The sequence below is a fragment of the Glandiceps talaboti genome, chromosome 21, assembly GCF_964340395.1.
Source record: "Glandiceps talaboti chromosome 21, keGlaTala1.1, whole genome shotgun sequence".
NCBI classification, from domain to species: domain Eukaryota; kingdom Metazoa; phylum Hemichordata; class Enteropneusta; family Spengelidae; genus Glandiceps; species Glandiceps talaboti.
Window position 1 is genome coordinate 6,026,543 of NC_135569.1, and position 14,878 is coordinate 6,041,420.

A 14,878-nucleotide genomic window follows, 5' to 3' on the forward strand; every position below is an offset into this window, starting at 1 on the left:
CAAGTAAAGAATGAAAAAACGTCCGGAGACTTGATCAAGGCTAGGTCATACTGTGATGTTATTTATTATCAACTGAAGCTTAGTCATTTTGTACGATTTTTTGAAATGTAAATCATCATTAGAAAAAATACACACTGATTTAGTGACGTCATTTTTCAGCGTTAAAAATTACGTCATATATATTTGTTTAAAGTGGCAATGCGGATGAGAAATTGCTATTTTTTTTAAGTGAAAAATCTTTACTAGGTTTTTCTCTTGAAGAAACGTGACGCCATAGACCAAAATCCGTTTTTGTAACCTAAAAACCACTTTTTAAAAAAGAAAGTGTAAAAAAACTACACTATTTGTATAGTTCTACATTATTTTTTAAAAGTTGAATGATACAACACTTGTCTGTGTAAGTTGTACAGCCCGATTCATATTAGTGTTCACAGAATCTTGTGCAATTTTGATACAGCCACACAGAAACCAATAAGAAACTGTACATGCTACAAGATTGAATAAAACACAGTTCAATTCTTGCAACATTTTGTTTCACCATGCAGATATGAAAACATTACAATTGACGCCCGCTTGTCTGTGTCTAGTTAGTTGCAGTATGTGGGAAACACAGACAAGGGAGAAACTTCTTTGTCTGTGGTTTCAATGATTTATTTCATTGAGACACTTGAAATGAAGCAAGAAATTAGATATTGCTATCTTAAAGTGTAGAATATGCAGTTTCTTATTAGTATATATGTCAGAGAGAGCCAGTGAACACTAACATGAAATGGGTGTATATTTACTCGAACTCAAAATCAGTGCTCTTCGTCGTTTCTTGGTTTTATCGTTCTCTATTCTACTTTAATCACACCTTCCGTATTTTCATTGCTGAATGTTTATTTCATTTCTAAAATAGTTTTTTATGCTCCTTTGCAGGTATTTATTGGTTAGCACTAGTTAACGCTGGATTGAAGTGTTCAACCACATCTGGAATTATTAATTTTGTTTTTAGACCCAGCAGAAATGGCCAAACGATTTGGACAAGACTTTGAGTCGCTTCTGGTCGTCGTTTTATTGACTTATACCACGACTGTGATTGGTCAGACTACAAGACAGTCACAACAATGCGTGTTGTTTGAAACATCCGACTTCCGGTTCAATAACATCACATCCTCGTCCGCGAAAATATCATACTTGGAACCATCTCAAGCACTTGTTCAGAATCTATCTGCGATCACTGGATATACAATTACTTACAGAGCGAAATATCGTGGACTTGTAAATGAAGCCGGTGAGGTGAACAGAACCGTGAACGAGGACATGTGGTTCGATCTGGAAGACCTCTATCCATGGCCAACACAATATCGTTTATGTTTGGCAGTAACATATTTGGAGAATGGATCATACTTCCAAGTAGATGGGGAGCGAGGGTGTGGTATTTTGTGTACCACAGTGAACCATTTTGATTATTTTGCCATGGCTGCTATGGCAACGGGAGGAATGATTTTTTTCTTTCTACTCTGCAGCATGGGATGTGCGGCCAAATGGAGTGATCCATATCAGATGAATCAAGAAGAAATCTTCGAGTTAACGAAAGTTAAGAAGATAAAAGTGAAAGAGCACCGTAAACGTCGAGTTCATGATATCAACAATGGTACAATTTAGATATATATATATCTAGGTGTTGTAGGGATAGATATTGTGAAGGACTAGGGATGTATTATCATAAGGAAACCATGCACTGATTGGTGATTTTCAAATAGACAATAAAACAACGTATGTATCAACACCCACATTACAAACACACACACACACACACACACACACACACACACACACACACACACACACACACACACATGCGCGCTCTCTCGCACGCACCCGTACGCACATACACACACATACATACGTACGTACGTACGTACGTACGTACATACATACATACATACATACATACATACATACATACATACATACATATTATACATACATACATACATGCACATGGCTTTTCGTGTACGACTAAAATAACTAGGTATAACTCGTCATTACTGTTAGCTTTTGACTGTCTTTTTGTTTGGACTGTGCCTATTAATCTTTGTTATCGAAAACTATTATTCATTTGGAGTGCAGAGGAAGCGATCACAACAGTTGCCGATTTGTGTAATAATTTAGACGTAGAGATTGAAATTTAGCACCTTTCCTTTCCAGTGCAATAATCAACAAATTCAGAACGCATGCGTTGATCATGTTGACATTTGCAGATTCCAAATTCATTTTTAATTAAAAACAAAATTGCGTACATTTGGGCTGACTTTTTTAAATACAAATTTTGAAGAAATTAAATCACCATCGATCATAAAACTACTGTCGATTGATAATGCACAGCTTGTGGAAGAATCCTGGTGAATTGAGAGACCTACTAGTATAGTAGTATATCGAATGATCTGGATGTGCAAAAAATTGACTGAAGTGTTGATTTTGAACGATGTAGTGACGATACACATTTTTTAAAAATAAAAATTCTAATGTCAGTACTTTGACATACACTTGGCAGTTTAAACAGAATTAACAAAATGGTCGAAAACTGTGAAAAAAATGGTATCTGAGTACTTCGCAATGACGAGCACATGAAGGAAAATGAACTCGTGTATTGTTTTGTGGACAATGAAGACAATATAGAATTGTGATGATCTTTTAAATCGAGGTACACTGATGCATATATTCGGACACTATATATATTACAGAAACATTATTTTGGAATAAACTTGAAGTTTTCCAGACTATTTTTATCATTTCATTAACTGTTGTTCTACAACACCTGTATGGGAGAGATATCAGCGATGCGTATATAGAGATGCTGCATGTTGTAGAAGGCGATGGGCGACAGCATTGTGAGCACTCAATTCATCTACGGTCAGAATCCCGGCGGGGGGGGGGGGGGGGGGTTACACCCCAAATCAGACAGGGGTGTGTGGTTCAAGTTCAAAACATCTACCCAATGCATGTATAATCCAAAAAACAAACCCATTGTTAGGGATTCCCAGTCACAACCATCACTTACCTTTATTCTGATGCTGTGAATGTATTTCTGAAGCATGAAGACGTTTCCCATGTCATCGATCCTGTGGTGGGAATTTTAAGTTGAAAAGTCGACCTATGTTTAGGATTTTTCCGTGAAAAGTGACACATTTGGTGGTACATACTAATCTACCTTTCTATGCGAGATACCCCCCCCCCCCCATCACAATGGTGTACAAATTCTATAACTTCTCCTATATGTTCACTTCAACAAACTTCAGATTGATGATCAAACATATCATGCCAGAGATTTACATACAATGTATTTGCAATTGTTATTTATTTAATACCGAAAGCATTCGAAAGCAGTTCGTTAAAAGTTCTAAATGAGATATCAATATGACAGAAAAAAACACAAAATAAACAAAAGAAACATACAATCCGAACTAAATGATACGAGTTCTAAAAAGGCTACAACTAAGTTTAGATGGTTAAAGTGATGCCTTACAACAGAAAAAAACACACAAACAAAAGAGAGAACAAAAAACAGCATGCAAACTCGACTTGTTTGATCTCAAATAACCCACTAATGTTGCAATTGCCTAATAACACTATTAAAGATTAATGCTAGGTTATGACGTTTTACACAAAATGCAGCTTCAAATTTTTGAATGGCCTAGGGAGTATGATGTATACGTCATCAAGTGTGTCAAACTAATTTGCATGTTCTTATTTGGTATCTATACTTTTTTAATCTCATAGTAAGTTAATATATTCCCTGATTGCCTATATCTGTCCCAAATTGTTGGGAAAGTGACTAGGTGACTACTACAAGAATATAACTATGCTAAATTGACTCATTAAAAACATTTGGAGTAAAAAGCATACTAGTACTATCATGCCATTGATAATTCCACAATTCGCTAAAAATGTTATCTATAGCTACCAATCATTACGTAGATGACATATAGCGCTGCTACGTCACAGGAATGACGACATTACAACTCTTGTGTCTGGACAGACACTGACGTCATAGGTATATAGACTTGAGAGTTTGTCGACCCTCTATTGATGTGATAAATACCTCTTGTTCTGCGACGATAGATGATGAACACAGCAGCACAGGTGATGGTCCCTACCAGAAGAACAAAACCAACAACACCATACAGTCCAGCGAGGACCGGTTTCTTGCCGCCAATGGATGTGTCTGCAGAAGGAAGGAAACATAGTACATTAGAAACCAAAACTGTTGCTACAAGTTTTGAATGGATGATTAGATGACGTAATTTTAAAGCGTGAACAATTACGTAATTGACTTTATAAATGTGAAGCGCCTCACTCTGTATGTTTCCCAGAATGCATTGCCAATATATACAACAGGCCTTTGTAAACGAGATTTGGAAATTTTCATAACCCTATTTTAGAGAGTTCATGTGATGTACAATTGGTGAATAGGACTTTTCTCGGCTCCCTAAGCATACTGAAATGGCACTGATAAAATCAGCCCCACCCGTGTTCCCTTCAAGACGAGTCCATCCCAAAGACTGGGCTATGATGGCGCTATCATACGTGTACGTCGGGTGAAAATGAAGGTGACCGTTGCCATTGGTGAGCGAGAATCTTTTCCCAACGGATAGTAGTATGTTCCATGTATGTATTAGTATTATCCACATGACGTCATAGCCAACCCTTAACCTAGCAATATGAATTCGCCGAATGAAAGATGTACATATGTATTTCTATTGGTCTAACTGTAGATGTATTAGTGAGTGAAGACGTTCATATGTCAGACTCTATTACCTTTGACACCACCCTTGATGTACAGGTGGCCTTTGGGCAAATCGACAGAGACACCATCAGTCTTTTTACGTACAGAACGCCGGGTCAAAGGTCCAGATTCACAGTCGGCATTGCAATTGGAATCGCTGTCGTTGACGTTACAGATCGAAGCAACGCAATGAATATAAACCTAGAGAAGATATAGATGGTCAAATTATTGGTACGTCAGCACAGACGCACACAAGCAATGATGAGATGTTGACACTCGTGGAAAAGAAAAACAAACAAACATATACACATACACATACACACGTACACATACACATATACATACACATACACATACACATACACATACACATACACATAAACAAACAATGAGATGTAGACACTGGTGGACAACACATATACATACACATATCCACAGATACATAATGAATTACTTAGTACATTAGTAAAAGAGACAAAAAGAACGTGAAATTATGTAAAAAGCAGACAGTATATACTAAACTATCTACCCACCCATCTACCCACCAACACTCACCCATTCATCCTTCCATCCACCCACCCATCTATCCATTCATCCACCCTCCATCATCCATCCATCCATCCATCCATCCATCCATTCATCCACCCTCCATCATCCATCCATCCATCCATCCATCCATCCATCCATCCATCCATCCATCCATCCATCCATTAACCATCTCCCACTGATTCCACCTACCACACTGTTAATAATGACAATGGTACTGTAATATTAAATCTAACGATATGGCCTATATTCCATATATTTTTCTCCGACGACGTAACGTTAGTTGATGTTGCCGTAAGGAGGACAATGATATTACGACATTATTTACCTGGTTGTTGATGGAATAGTCCTTAAACCTGAATGCTTCGATGCCGAAATTCTCTCTTAGAGGGTCGTCATTTGGGTACACTTTCAAAGTATCATCAACGGGACATCTATAGCAAAATAGTAAACTTGACTCAGTAAAAACGAAAACGTAAACTTTCACTCAGCTACTAGTACTACCAGTGGATCATGAACTTGCCTTTGTACGTAGGAAAATATACATAAAAAAATATTATTCTCATGACGAAATGAAATGACGCCCACTACTTTCTTAGCGTTATCAACGTTTTGGAATATTAAATCCAGGTGCAAAAGGAGACCACCCGTTTCCTTGATGGTGAAATGGTGGACCTCCATTTCTTCATGAATTTTCCACAAATTATGTTACAAGATTGAGATATAAATGTGTAGCTTTGATAACGTTTTAACTGAATATGACTTTAAATTCGATTTTATAGAATCGCATTTGTGAAAAATACTGCAACAATAATGTGAAGAAACACAAACGTGTCTGGAGAAATGGCCGAGAGTGTCGAGGCGTACGTTTCACACTATTGTCTTCTCCGACGTTCGCAAAGGGTAGATAAAGGACGCTCTTTCACAGCGAAGTGGCATTCTTGTAGTGATCAATCTACAGTGACTACCAAGCGACTTCTACTATAACGTCTATATTTTCAACATGGCATCTGCTCCAGTAAAGAAGACTAAGGCTGCTCCTACTCATCCCAAGACATTGGATATGGTGGTAGAAGCTATCAAGGCACTCAAAGACAAGAAGGGTAGTTCCGTCCAAGCTATCAAAGGTTACATTCTGTCACACTATCCTACCGTCAGTCCTTCTCATCTCACGTCTAGTCTCCGCCGTGCACTCAAAGCTGGTACGGAGTCTGGTAAACTCGTCCGTCCTACAGGATCCACTGCCACTGGCGTAACAGGTCGTCTCCGGGTCGGTAAGCTTCCAGAGAAACCCAAGAAGAAACCAGCAAAGAAGGCTGCTCCCAAGAAGAAGCCAGTTAAGAAAGCGAAAGACAAGACCCCAAAGAAAGTGAAGAAGACACCTAAGAAATCGACAAAGAAGGTTGGTGACAAGAAAAAGACCCCGAAGAAGGCAGTGAAAACGAATAAACCTAAGAAAACTCCTACCAAGAAGGCTACCACCAAGACGAAGGCTTCTAAACCAAAGAAGCCTAAGGCAAAGAAGGTTGCGAAAAAGTAATTTTCCGACCTCTTTCGTCAAACCCAAACCAAACGGCCCTTTTCAGGGCCACCACATCCTCCGAAAGAGTATACCTACCCATTGTATGTATGTGTGTTTGTGTATGTATGTATGTATGTATGTGTGTTTGTGTGTGTATGTATGTATGTATGTATGTATGTGTGTTTGTGTGTGTATGTATGTATGTACGAGCGTATGATCATTTACGTCTGCTGTCACCTCCACAGGGGGTCTATGGTGTGCTTGAAGGCAAATAAAAACTTTGTACATAGGAGAATATACATAAAAAATATCACTCTCATGACGAAATGAAATGACGCCCATTACTTTCTTAGCCTTATCAACGTTTTGGAATAGTTAATCCAGGTGCAAAAGGAGACCACCTGTTTCCTTGATGGTGAAATGGTCGACCTCCATTTCTTCATGAATTTTCCACAAATTATGTTACAGCATTGAGACTTTGGAAGGAAAACTGGACCAAAAGCATACATTTTAACAAAAAATATTTCTGTTAACACAGTGACTAAGAATGATACGCATGTCGCATTTTGGGACAGGAGGAGTGTCAATACTGAGCTCCGTGTGGTCAAAAACCTCGATTTCAATTTGAACCATGGAAGTAGAACCCCCTGAAGCAGAACGTTCATGATAAGAATTTTGATCAACACTTTTCTGGACGTGTGGTAAGAACTAAGTAGTGAAATCTGTACAAAATATTAAACTTACCCATCTTCCAAAAAACTGTACTGAACAGCGGTTTCATCTCTGGGATCTGGCGACGAGCTTCCTCTGCATTTGTCTGTCCTAACTAGCCATTGTTGTCTTTCATTGGGAATTCCTTCAACATGAATACCGAAATACACCTTGTCTCTGAGGCCCGTCTCTATGGTAGCATTGTCAAACAGCTGTGTGAATGTATCATCACTGTAGAAGTCGAAAATTCCGCTGATCTTACCCTCGTGACTTTCGCTATGCTCTATCTTGTCGTGGCCGTCCGATACGATGTATGATTTCTTCTCGCCGTCTGGTTCTTCGATGATGAATTTACGGAAGTACTCACACGTGAAAGCGATCTCGACGTCTGGATAACGTCTGATCACCGCCGACGCGGGAACTGGTGGCGTCTTCACCCAATTGCCATAAGTGATTTTATCACCTTCTTCCTAAATAATTATAAAAAAATACAGTACAATAAATGTTAAAAGATCACAAGGGCAACATCACATGTCTGTTTCCTCGAGGGAACACAGACTGTTGTCCGAGGGTGGTTGGTCTCCACCGGAGGGGAAAACAATTTATATTGGAGGGACGCACAGGCCCGAGATGGGTGTTCGCGTATGAGGATCGGACTGCCCGACACGAGGAGGGTGGATAACATATCCCAACCTCAAGGCATAAGCACCCTTGTTGCCCCCCTCCCCCTCCCAATCCCCCTTATTAGGGCTGTCATACTTTTATTTCAGACAGAATGGACGTTTATATGGTTGGATAAGTATGTATACCAATGTTTAGTATCAGCACAGATAACTAACACACAGTATCAGGAGTTTATTCGGGTTAGATTGTCATGCTTTCAGAACATCTATCGTCGTAAACCACAGCCCTAGCTCTTTACGACATCGTCCAAAATGTGCATATTGTGTTGCGTCAACAGAAATATGTGCTCTGCTTTGCGAGAATGAGAACATCTTGTAACATAAGAATCAGTTTAGACGAAGTGCTACTTTCTGTCATGTAAATGTCCGTGAAATGTCGTGTCCAACGTCGTTCGTCAACGCGTTACCGATTGCTGGCATTTCTGTATTGGCGACGAAACTTGTCTGTGGTATATGGTATTGGTTAATTTCAGCGACTTGTATTTTTGAAATATTCACTCAGTATGGTTGATATGACACAGTATTACCTATGATAGCATTGTCAAGGCAACAAAATGTGTGCAATAATGTAAAGTTTGCATGACTTACACTAACAGTGCTTCCACACATACCAACCCCAAACGTAAACGTTACATGTGTGCTATTTTCATCTGGACGACAGGAAGAGTCTCGAAGTTGCAAGTATTTACCATCTACGTCATCGACAAAGTCTTTTCTAATTTGCACAGTGACGTCTGTGGCACCACAATCAACAGTCGTTCCTGGGGCAGGCTCTCCTAAGTGAAGAAACAGAAATGGGTATATGTTTCAATCGCTTGTAATAGATCTTTGGATGATGAAAATGCATCATCATCATCGTCGTCATCGTCGTCGTCACCACCACCACCACCACCACCACCACCACCACCACCACCACCACCACCACCACCACCACCACCATCATCATCATTACCATCATCATCATCACGATACAATATTTGTCTTCATTCAGCCAGAAAAAAACTCGTGACCAAAGAATTTCTTACTACGCGTCTAGCGATTCGTATAACAAGGCCCCTTAGGTCACTCATATTTTACTTGGCCGAACGAAGAAACACATCGAGGTATAATTATTGATTATTTCGACAGGAACGTAACCTAGAACTGTTTGAATCAACAAGGGCTATCAACGACGCAATATGCAAGGTCACCAACAGTCAACTCAAGATTGACTTTTAACCACGCAATAGTCCAATAGCACAGTAACTGTTCACTAACTAAAAGTTTTTCCGATACTTTATATTTGTAACTATAGAATCTTTCTACTTTTATTAGTCACATTATCACTGCACCATGCACTTTACTAGAGTGTGTTTCGCCCTACACTACCCTTGTATATATTTTTTAGCCTTTTAAAAAATTGTAACAGGGTTTAAACAGGAATACATGAAATATTATTATTGGTTATGCGTTTCACAAACCCACAGTATCATTCAAACTACATGCATAAACAAATAACATGGTATTTTTTTCAAAATGTTGTACCTGTCTTTGGGTATTTATTTACCTATGCATTGTGGAATGGCGTCACTCCATTGTCCGTTCATACATAGAATTGTACTGGATCCTTCCAACTCGTAACCACGGAAACATATGAAATTCAAAAAGTCGCCATTTTCGTAGTAGCTGCTAAGTATGTTCTTCATACCATTGGTGGGCGTGCCAGGATCATCGCAGCCTTGATCTATTGAATATGTAGTCAAAGAAAAAAAATGAGTTAAAGGCCCACACTTCACTCCCTGGTTCTCACAGTGGTGACAGCATATCAGTGGAACCATAACGATTATCATCATGTTTTTGTTTTGCACTAACTTCTTGTAAAGGTTGGTCAGATCATGAAGACATGGGAAGGGGGGGGGGCGCAGATAATTCTCTTTGTCACAGCAATATTAATCTAATTCAAACTGGGCATTTAAAGACCAACGCTTTGTGATTGAAGTTAGTTATTGTATTGTGAAAAGTTGGGAAATGGTTGTGTTAGGACTATTGTTTATGCGATAAATAGTGTTTGTTGAAATCTTCAATGACACGCTGTGTGTTCTCTTCCAGTTTTCTAGTCAGTTTATTCTAAATTTAGGTGTTTCTGAAACAATAAACAACTTTTGTTCAGTTTATATTGGCACTTTACCTCTAAGAATGTTTCTATACGCAAATTAGAGAATTCGCTTTTTCGACGATTTTTCAAGTGCGGTCGATCAAAAATTGCAACGTAATACAACTCGTGTGCCAGTCTCAGTTTACAAACCATATTGTCATGCTCCTTTTCTCCACTGTTATTTCGTGAACCAATTTTATTTTGCTTGTTTCATGTAGTTCGGACTCTTTTGTTTGTTTGATGTTTTTGTTTTGATTTCTCGAGAAAAAAAAATTAAGTTATTTTTATGGCCGACAAGAGTTGTCTTAGATTATGAATTAATGCACCCATGGATCAAGATGTTGACTCGTGTAAAGACGACCACGTAACATCAACATGTTGTATTTTCGATGCCCAATATTGACATAAATTAAATCGATAAAAAAAGTATGATTGAAGTCGATAATCGAATTGTGGAGTTATTCAATCAAATATAACAAATTTTCAACAATAACTCGAAATTAAGAAAAAGTAGCACCATTTCCAATTCCGACAACGTGCTGATGTCGCATGTGCGCGCTCAGACAACCAGTCTGAAGTTAGTGAGGGACGCCATTACACTTTTTACAGGATTATTGACTTTCTCATTCGGTCGAGTTTACTTCTCGGAGCAAATACATATGTCGCATTTTGAGATCTAATGCTGAAATAAATGACATTCACTAAATTTCGCAGATACGATATTTGGGCATTACGTATCAACCTCTATTGAAAATGAATGCCGATGGTCTTCAGTCTACACGCCATGTTTAGTCCGAAGGGTGTATGGACAGGTGTTGTCCTAGAGTACGGACGTAAATGAGTATCACGTTTGGAATTAACGATTTTCTCTCAAAAAATGTGTATAAAGTTTACAGATTTATTTTCTATTTCATAAACTTTTATCGAAGGAATATAGTAATTTCACGAGTTTCAGTGAGCATAAGAAAGAGATATGTAACACTGAACGTTCACCAAAAATGCTGTTCTTCTTCAGTACATGTCAGAAATAAAGCGAATTCACGCTCAAAAATGGTTCAAAAAGTCACAATAACCCATACATGTTTAGCTTCGATAATGTTTTGACTGAATATGACTTTAAATTCGATTTTATAGAATCGCATTTGTGAAAAATACTGCAACAATAATGCGAAGAAACACAAACGTGTCTGGAGAAATGGCCGAGAGTGTCGTGGCGTACGTTTCACACTATTGTCTTCTCCGACGTTCGCAAAGGGTAGATAAAGTACGCTCTTTGACAGCGAAGTGGCATTCTTGTAGTGATCAATCTACAGTGACTACAAAGCGACTTCTACTATAACGTCTATATTTTCAACATGGCATCTGCTCCAGTAAAGAAGACCAAGGCTGCTCCTACTCATCCCAAGACATTGGATATGGTGGTAGAAGCTATCAAGGCACTCAAAGACAAGAAGGGTAGTTCCGTCCAAGCTATCAAAGGTTATATTCTGTCACACTATCCTACCGTCAGTCCTTCTCATCTCACGTCTAGTCTCCGCCGTGCTATCAAAGCTGGTACGGAGTCTGGTAAACTCGTCCGTCCTACAGGATCCACTGCTACTGGCGTAACAGGTCGTCTCCGGGTCGGTAAGCTTCCAGAGAAACCCAAGAAGAAACCAGCAAAGAAGGCTGCTCCCAAAAAGAAACCAGTTAAGAAGGCTAAAGACAAGACCCCAAAGAAAGTGAAGAAGACACCTAAGAAATCAACAAAGAAGGTTGGTGACAAGAAAAAGACCCCGAAGAAGGCAGTGAAAGCGAAGAAACCAAAGAAAACTCCTACCAAGAAGGCTACCACCAAGAAAGCACCCACGAAGGCTACTAAACCAAAGAAGCCTAAGGCAAAGGTTGCGAAAAAGTAATTTTTCGTCAAACCCAAACCAAACGGCCCTTTTCAGGGCCACCACATCCTCCGAAAGAGTATACCTATCCATTAAGTGGTCGGTGTGTCTGTATGTGTGTGTGTGTGTATGCATGCATGTATGTATGTATGAGTGTGTGTGTGAATGTAATGTATGTGTGTGTGTGTGTGAATGTATGTGCGAGGGTACGTTACAATTGGCGACAATTGTAAGAATTATTCATTATATCCCAGGCTTAGTTTCTTATATTGTGGTCATGTGAAGAATACCTGCATCCTCTGTTGTCTTGACAGCTTCTTCCGTGACAACATCTTCCTCTGTAGCAGCTATGATAGAGACAAAATGATAAGAGAAAGAAATCAGATAACAAACCGTGGGGGTTAAACTGTCTTTCTTTTGAAGGGAGGGAGATGATGACACCTCAACAAGAAAAAGTACCATGATCAAGCTACGAGGTTGGGGACCATTTGATTTTAGCCACCGTTTCCCATCATATTGGACCCCCTCTAGTGACTCCTCTGTCAACCAAGTCTGACCAAGTGAAGAATACAAGTCTTACCTGCACCCTCAGTTGTCATTAGAGCTTCTTCCGTGACATCGTTCGTGAATTCTTCCTCTGTAACGATAGACATACGGATGACAACACATATTGGGGGTGGTGGGGGTTGAAACTTTCAAACGTCTTTCTCCCTTGTTTGTGGTTAAGCCACATATGGAGTGCAAATCGACGGATGTCTAACGTCTGGATATGACGCCTTATTTTCAGGCAACAATGTTCTAAGATTAACATCTCGAGATAGTAAGAAAATGAAAGAGGGCCCAAGTCGACGAAAGAGATGCTCGGAATTTCTTTAATATAGGACACAAGCTTCCATTAGTGAGTGGTTGCTATGGTTATCATAAATTTGATATTCTCACCCGCAGGCTTTGTGATTTGGATAGGTTCTTCGGTGGTGACATCTTCATCATCATCTTCTTCTTCCGCTTCTTCACTAGTTTTCCCTTCCCCTGTGAAGTATGTACAACAAACAAGATATAAGAAAACATTTTAGTAAAAGACGCAAATAAATTTGACAGCTTTGTTTGAATTGTGTAGGTGTGCGTGCTATATCTGTGAATATGACATTCACAGGCAAGGTTTTCTTTATACCATTCGACTACCATGGCTCTACACATTCTTTCATTATTTCTCAGTTATTGCTTTTTCAATATCTTAGATATGTAATACAGAAATACTACCGAATAAAATCCATTGCGTCAAGTATTTGTAATGGCCATATAGATGAGGTATGGGTGTTTATTTTCGATTTATAATTTATGAAAACAGTTTTATCATGGCTTCCAAGACCAAGTCCTTGTTTGTAACTAAATAAATTACAAAGAAGCGAAAATACGTGCAAAACGTTTGTTCTTGTACGTACGATAACAAATATTTTACATATTTAGTAATCTTTTGCAATGTGTTGAGTTACAAACAAGGACTTGGTTATATTGTTTCATGTGGATTTTTCAAGTAGAAAGATGTGATAAAATTGTTTTTTAAATTAAAAATCCTAAATAGAAACCAAATCCACACCCATATGCATGGTCACTTTAGCTTTCGAAAAATAGAGTCACCGATAGAACATGACTGCCGTTAAATCTTACCTGAACCCTCTGTTACGGACTCGGAGTCTTCTTTAGGCATTGTCGTCATTCCATCTGTAATTATAGATTTGAACACATCAAGACAATCTTCATATTATTGAACAAAACTCGATATTGTTTCCAACTATTTCCTTCATTTTGCCGAGGAAAATGCGAGTGGCAAGAGACTTCGAATTCTAGTCGAAGGTGAGTAGTTACAAAACTATTGCCATGTGTATTTTCCGACTGAATGAAGAAAAATATTACAATATAATTAAATGGTCGTTGCCGTGATGTAGAACGACCAGGATATGAATCGATATATTTTGTTCGAACGCGTTCAACCATGGGTTTAACTTGGCTTGTGTGAGGTTTATAATAGTAGGAAGACCTACGAAGCCCAAAGTGTCAGAATATTGAACCAGATTGCATAATAGAGTTAGTGTTGTTTTTATGTAACATACCGGTTGCTGTAAGTGTGGCGATTTCTGGTTCTTCCGTAACGACACCAAAACCAGAATCGTCGCCAGAATATTCTCCACTCCCAGTAACAGCGCCCTCATCTGAAATAGCAGAGAAAATCTGCATATACCTCAACATATATTCATGTGTATAATCATGTTTCATCAATAGTAATCGAATTAATTGCTGTTACCATGCCAACGATTTCCCAATGAGTAGTAAGTTGCTAATCAAGGTGCTATTTTTATCACCCAAAATAATTTGTAAGTTGATAGAAGCAATCAGTGCAAGTGTACTCAAGGCATTAAATAAATCGGACAGACTTTTTCTACCCGATGTTTCCAATATCACTTGGTCGGTGTATATATGATGAGACTATGAACCACTCACCTTCTCCTTGTGGCCCTGTTACAGCGCCCTCACCTGTAAAATACAGAAAATTATCATACAGTTCATAAGGTTTGAAATAATTAGAATAATGTTCGTTAATAATACAGACTATATTACAGTACCAAATTACCTTTC

The 14,878-nt window shown here is 38.7% G+C and overlaps 3 protein-coding genes across 3 annotated transcripts; 2 read left to right on the forward strand and 1 right to left on the reverse strand.

The window, feature by feature from the left end:
• Positions 1–3,450: 3,450 nt before the first annotated feature.
• On the reverse strand, positions 3,451–11,153 carry LOC144451765 (ZP domain-containing protein-like). The gene is made up of 7 exons (XM_078142668.1): positions 11,147–11,153; positions 9,780–9,956; positions 8,822–9,009; positions 7,584–8,020; positions 5,646–5,751; positions 4,804–4,972; positions 3,451–4,210 (listed from the first exon to the last, which is right to left on the reverse strand). The coding sequence occupies exons 1-7, from the start codon at positions 11,151–11,153 to the stop codon at positions 4,002–4,004; spliced, it is 1,293 nt and encodes a 430-aa protein (XP_077998794.1). The 3' UTR covers positions 3,451–4,001.
• Positions 6,321–6,857, forward strand: LOC144451670 (sperm-specific protein PHI-2B/PHI-3-like). The gene has a single exon (XM_078142565.1). It carries the CDS (start codon positions 6,321–6,323, stop codon positions 6,855–6,857), a length of 537 nt encoding a protein of 178 aa, XP_077998691.1.
• Positions 11,154–11,722: 569 nt separating the features above from the next.
• On the forward strand, positions 11,723–12,265 carry LOC144451655 (sperm-specific protein PHI-2B/PHI-3-like). Its single transcript, XM_078142548.1, has one exon. The coding sequence runs from the start codon at positions 11,723–11,725 to the stop codon at positions 12,263–12,265; it is 543 nt and encodes a 180-aa protein (XP_077998674.1).
• The last annotated feature ends 2,613 nt before the right edge of the window (positions 12,266–14,878 follow it).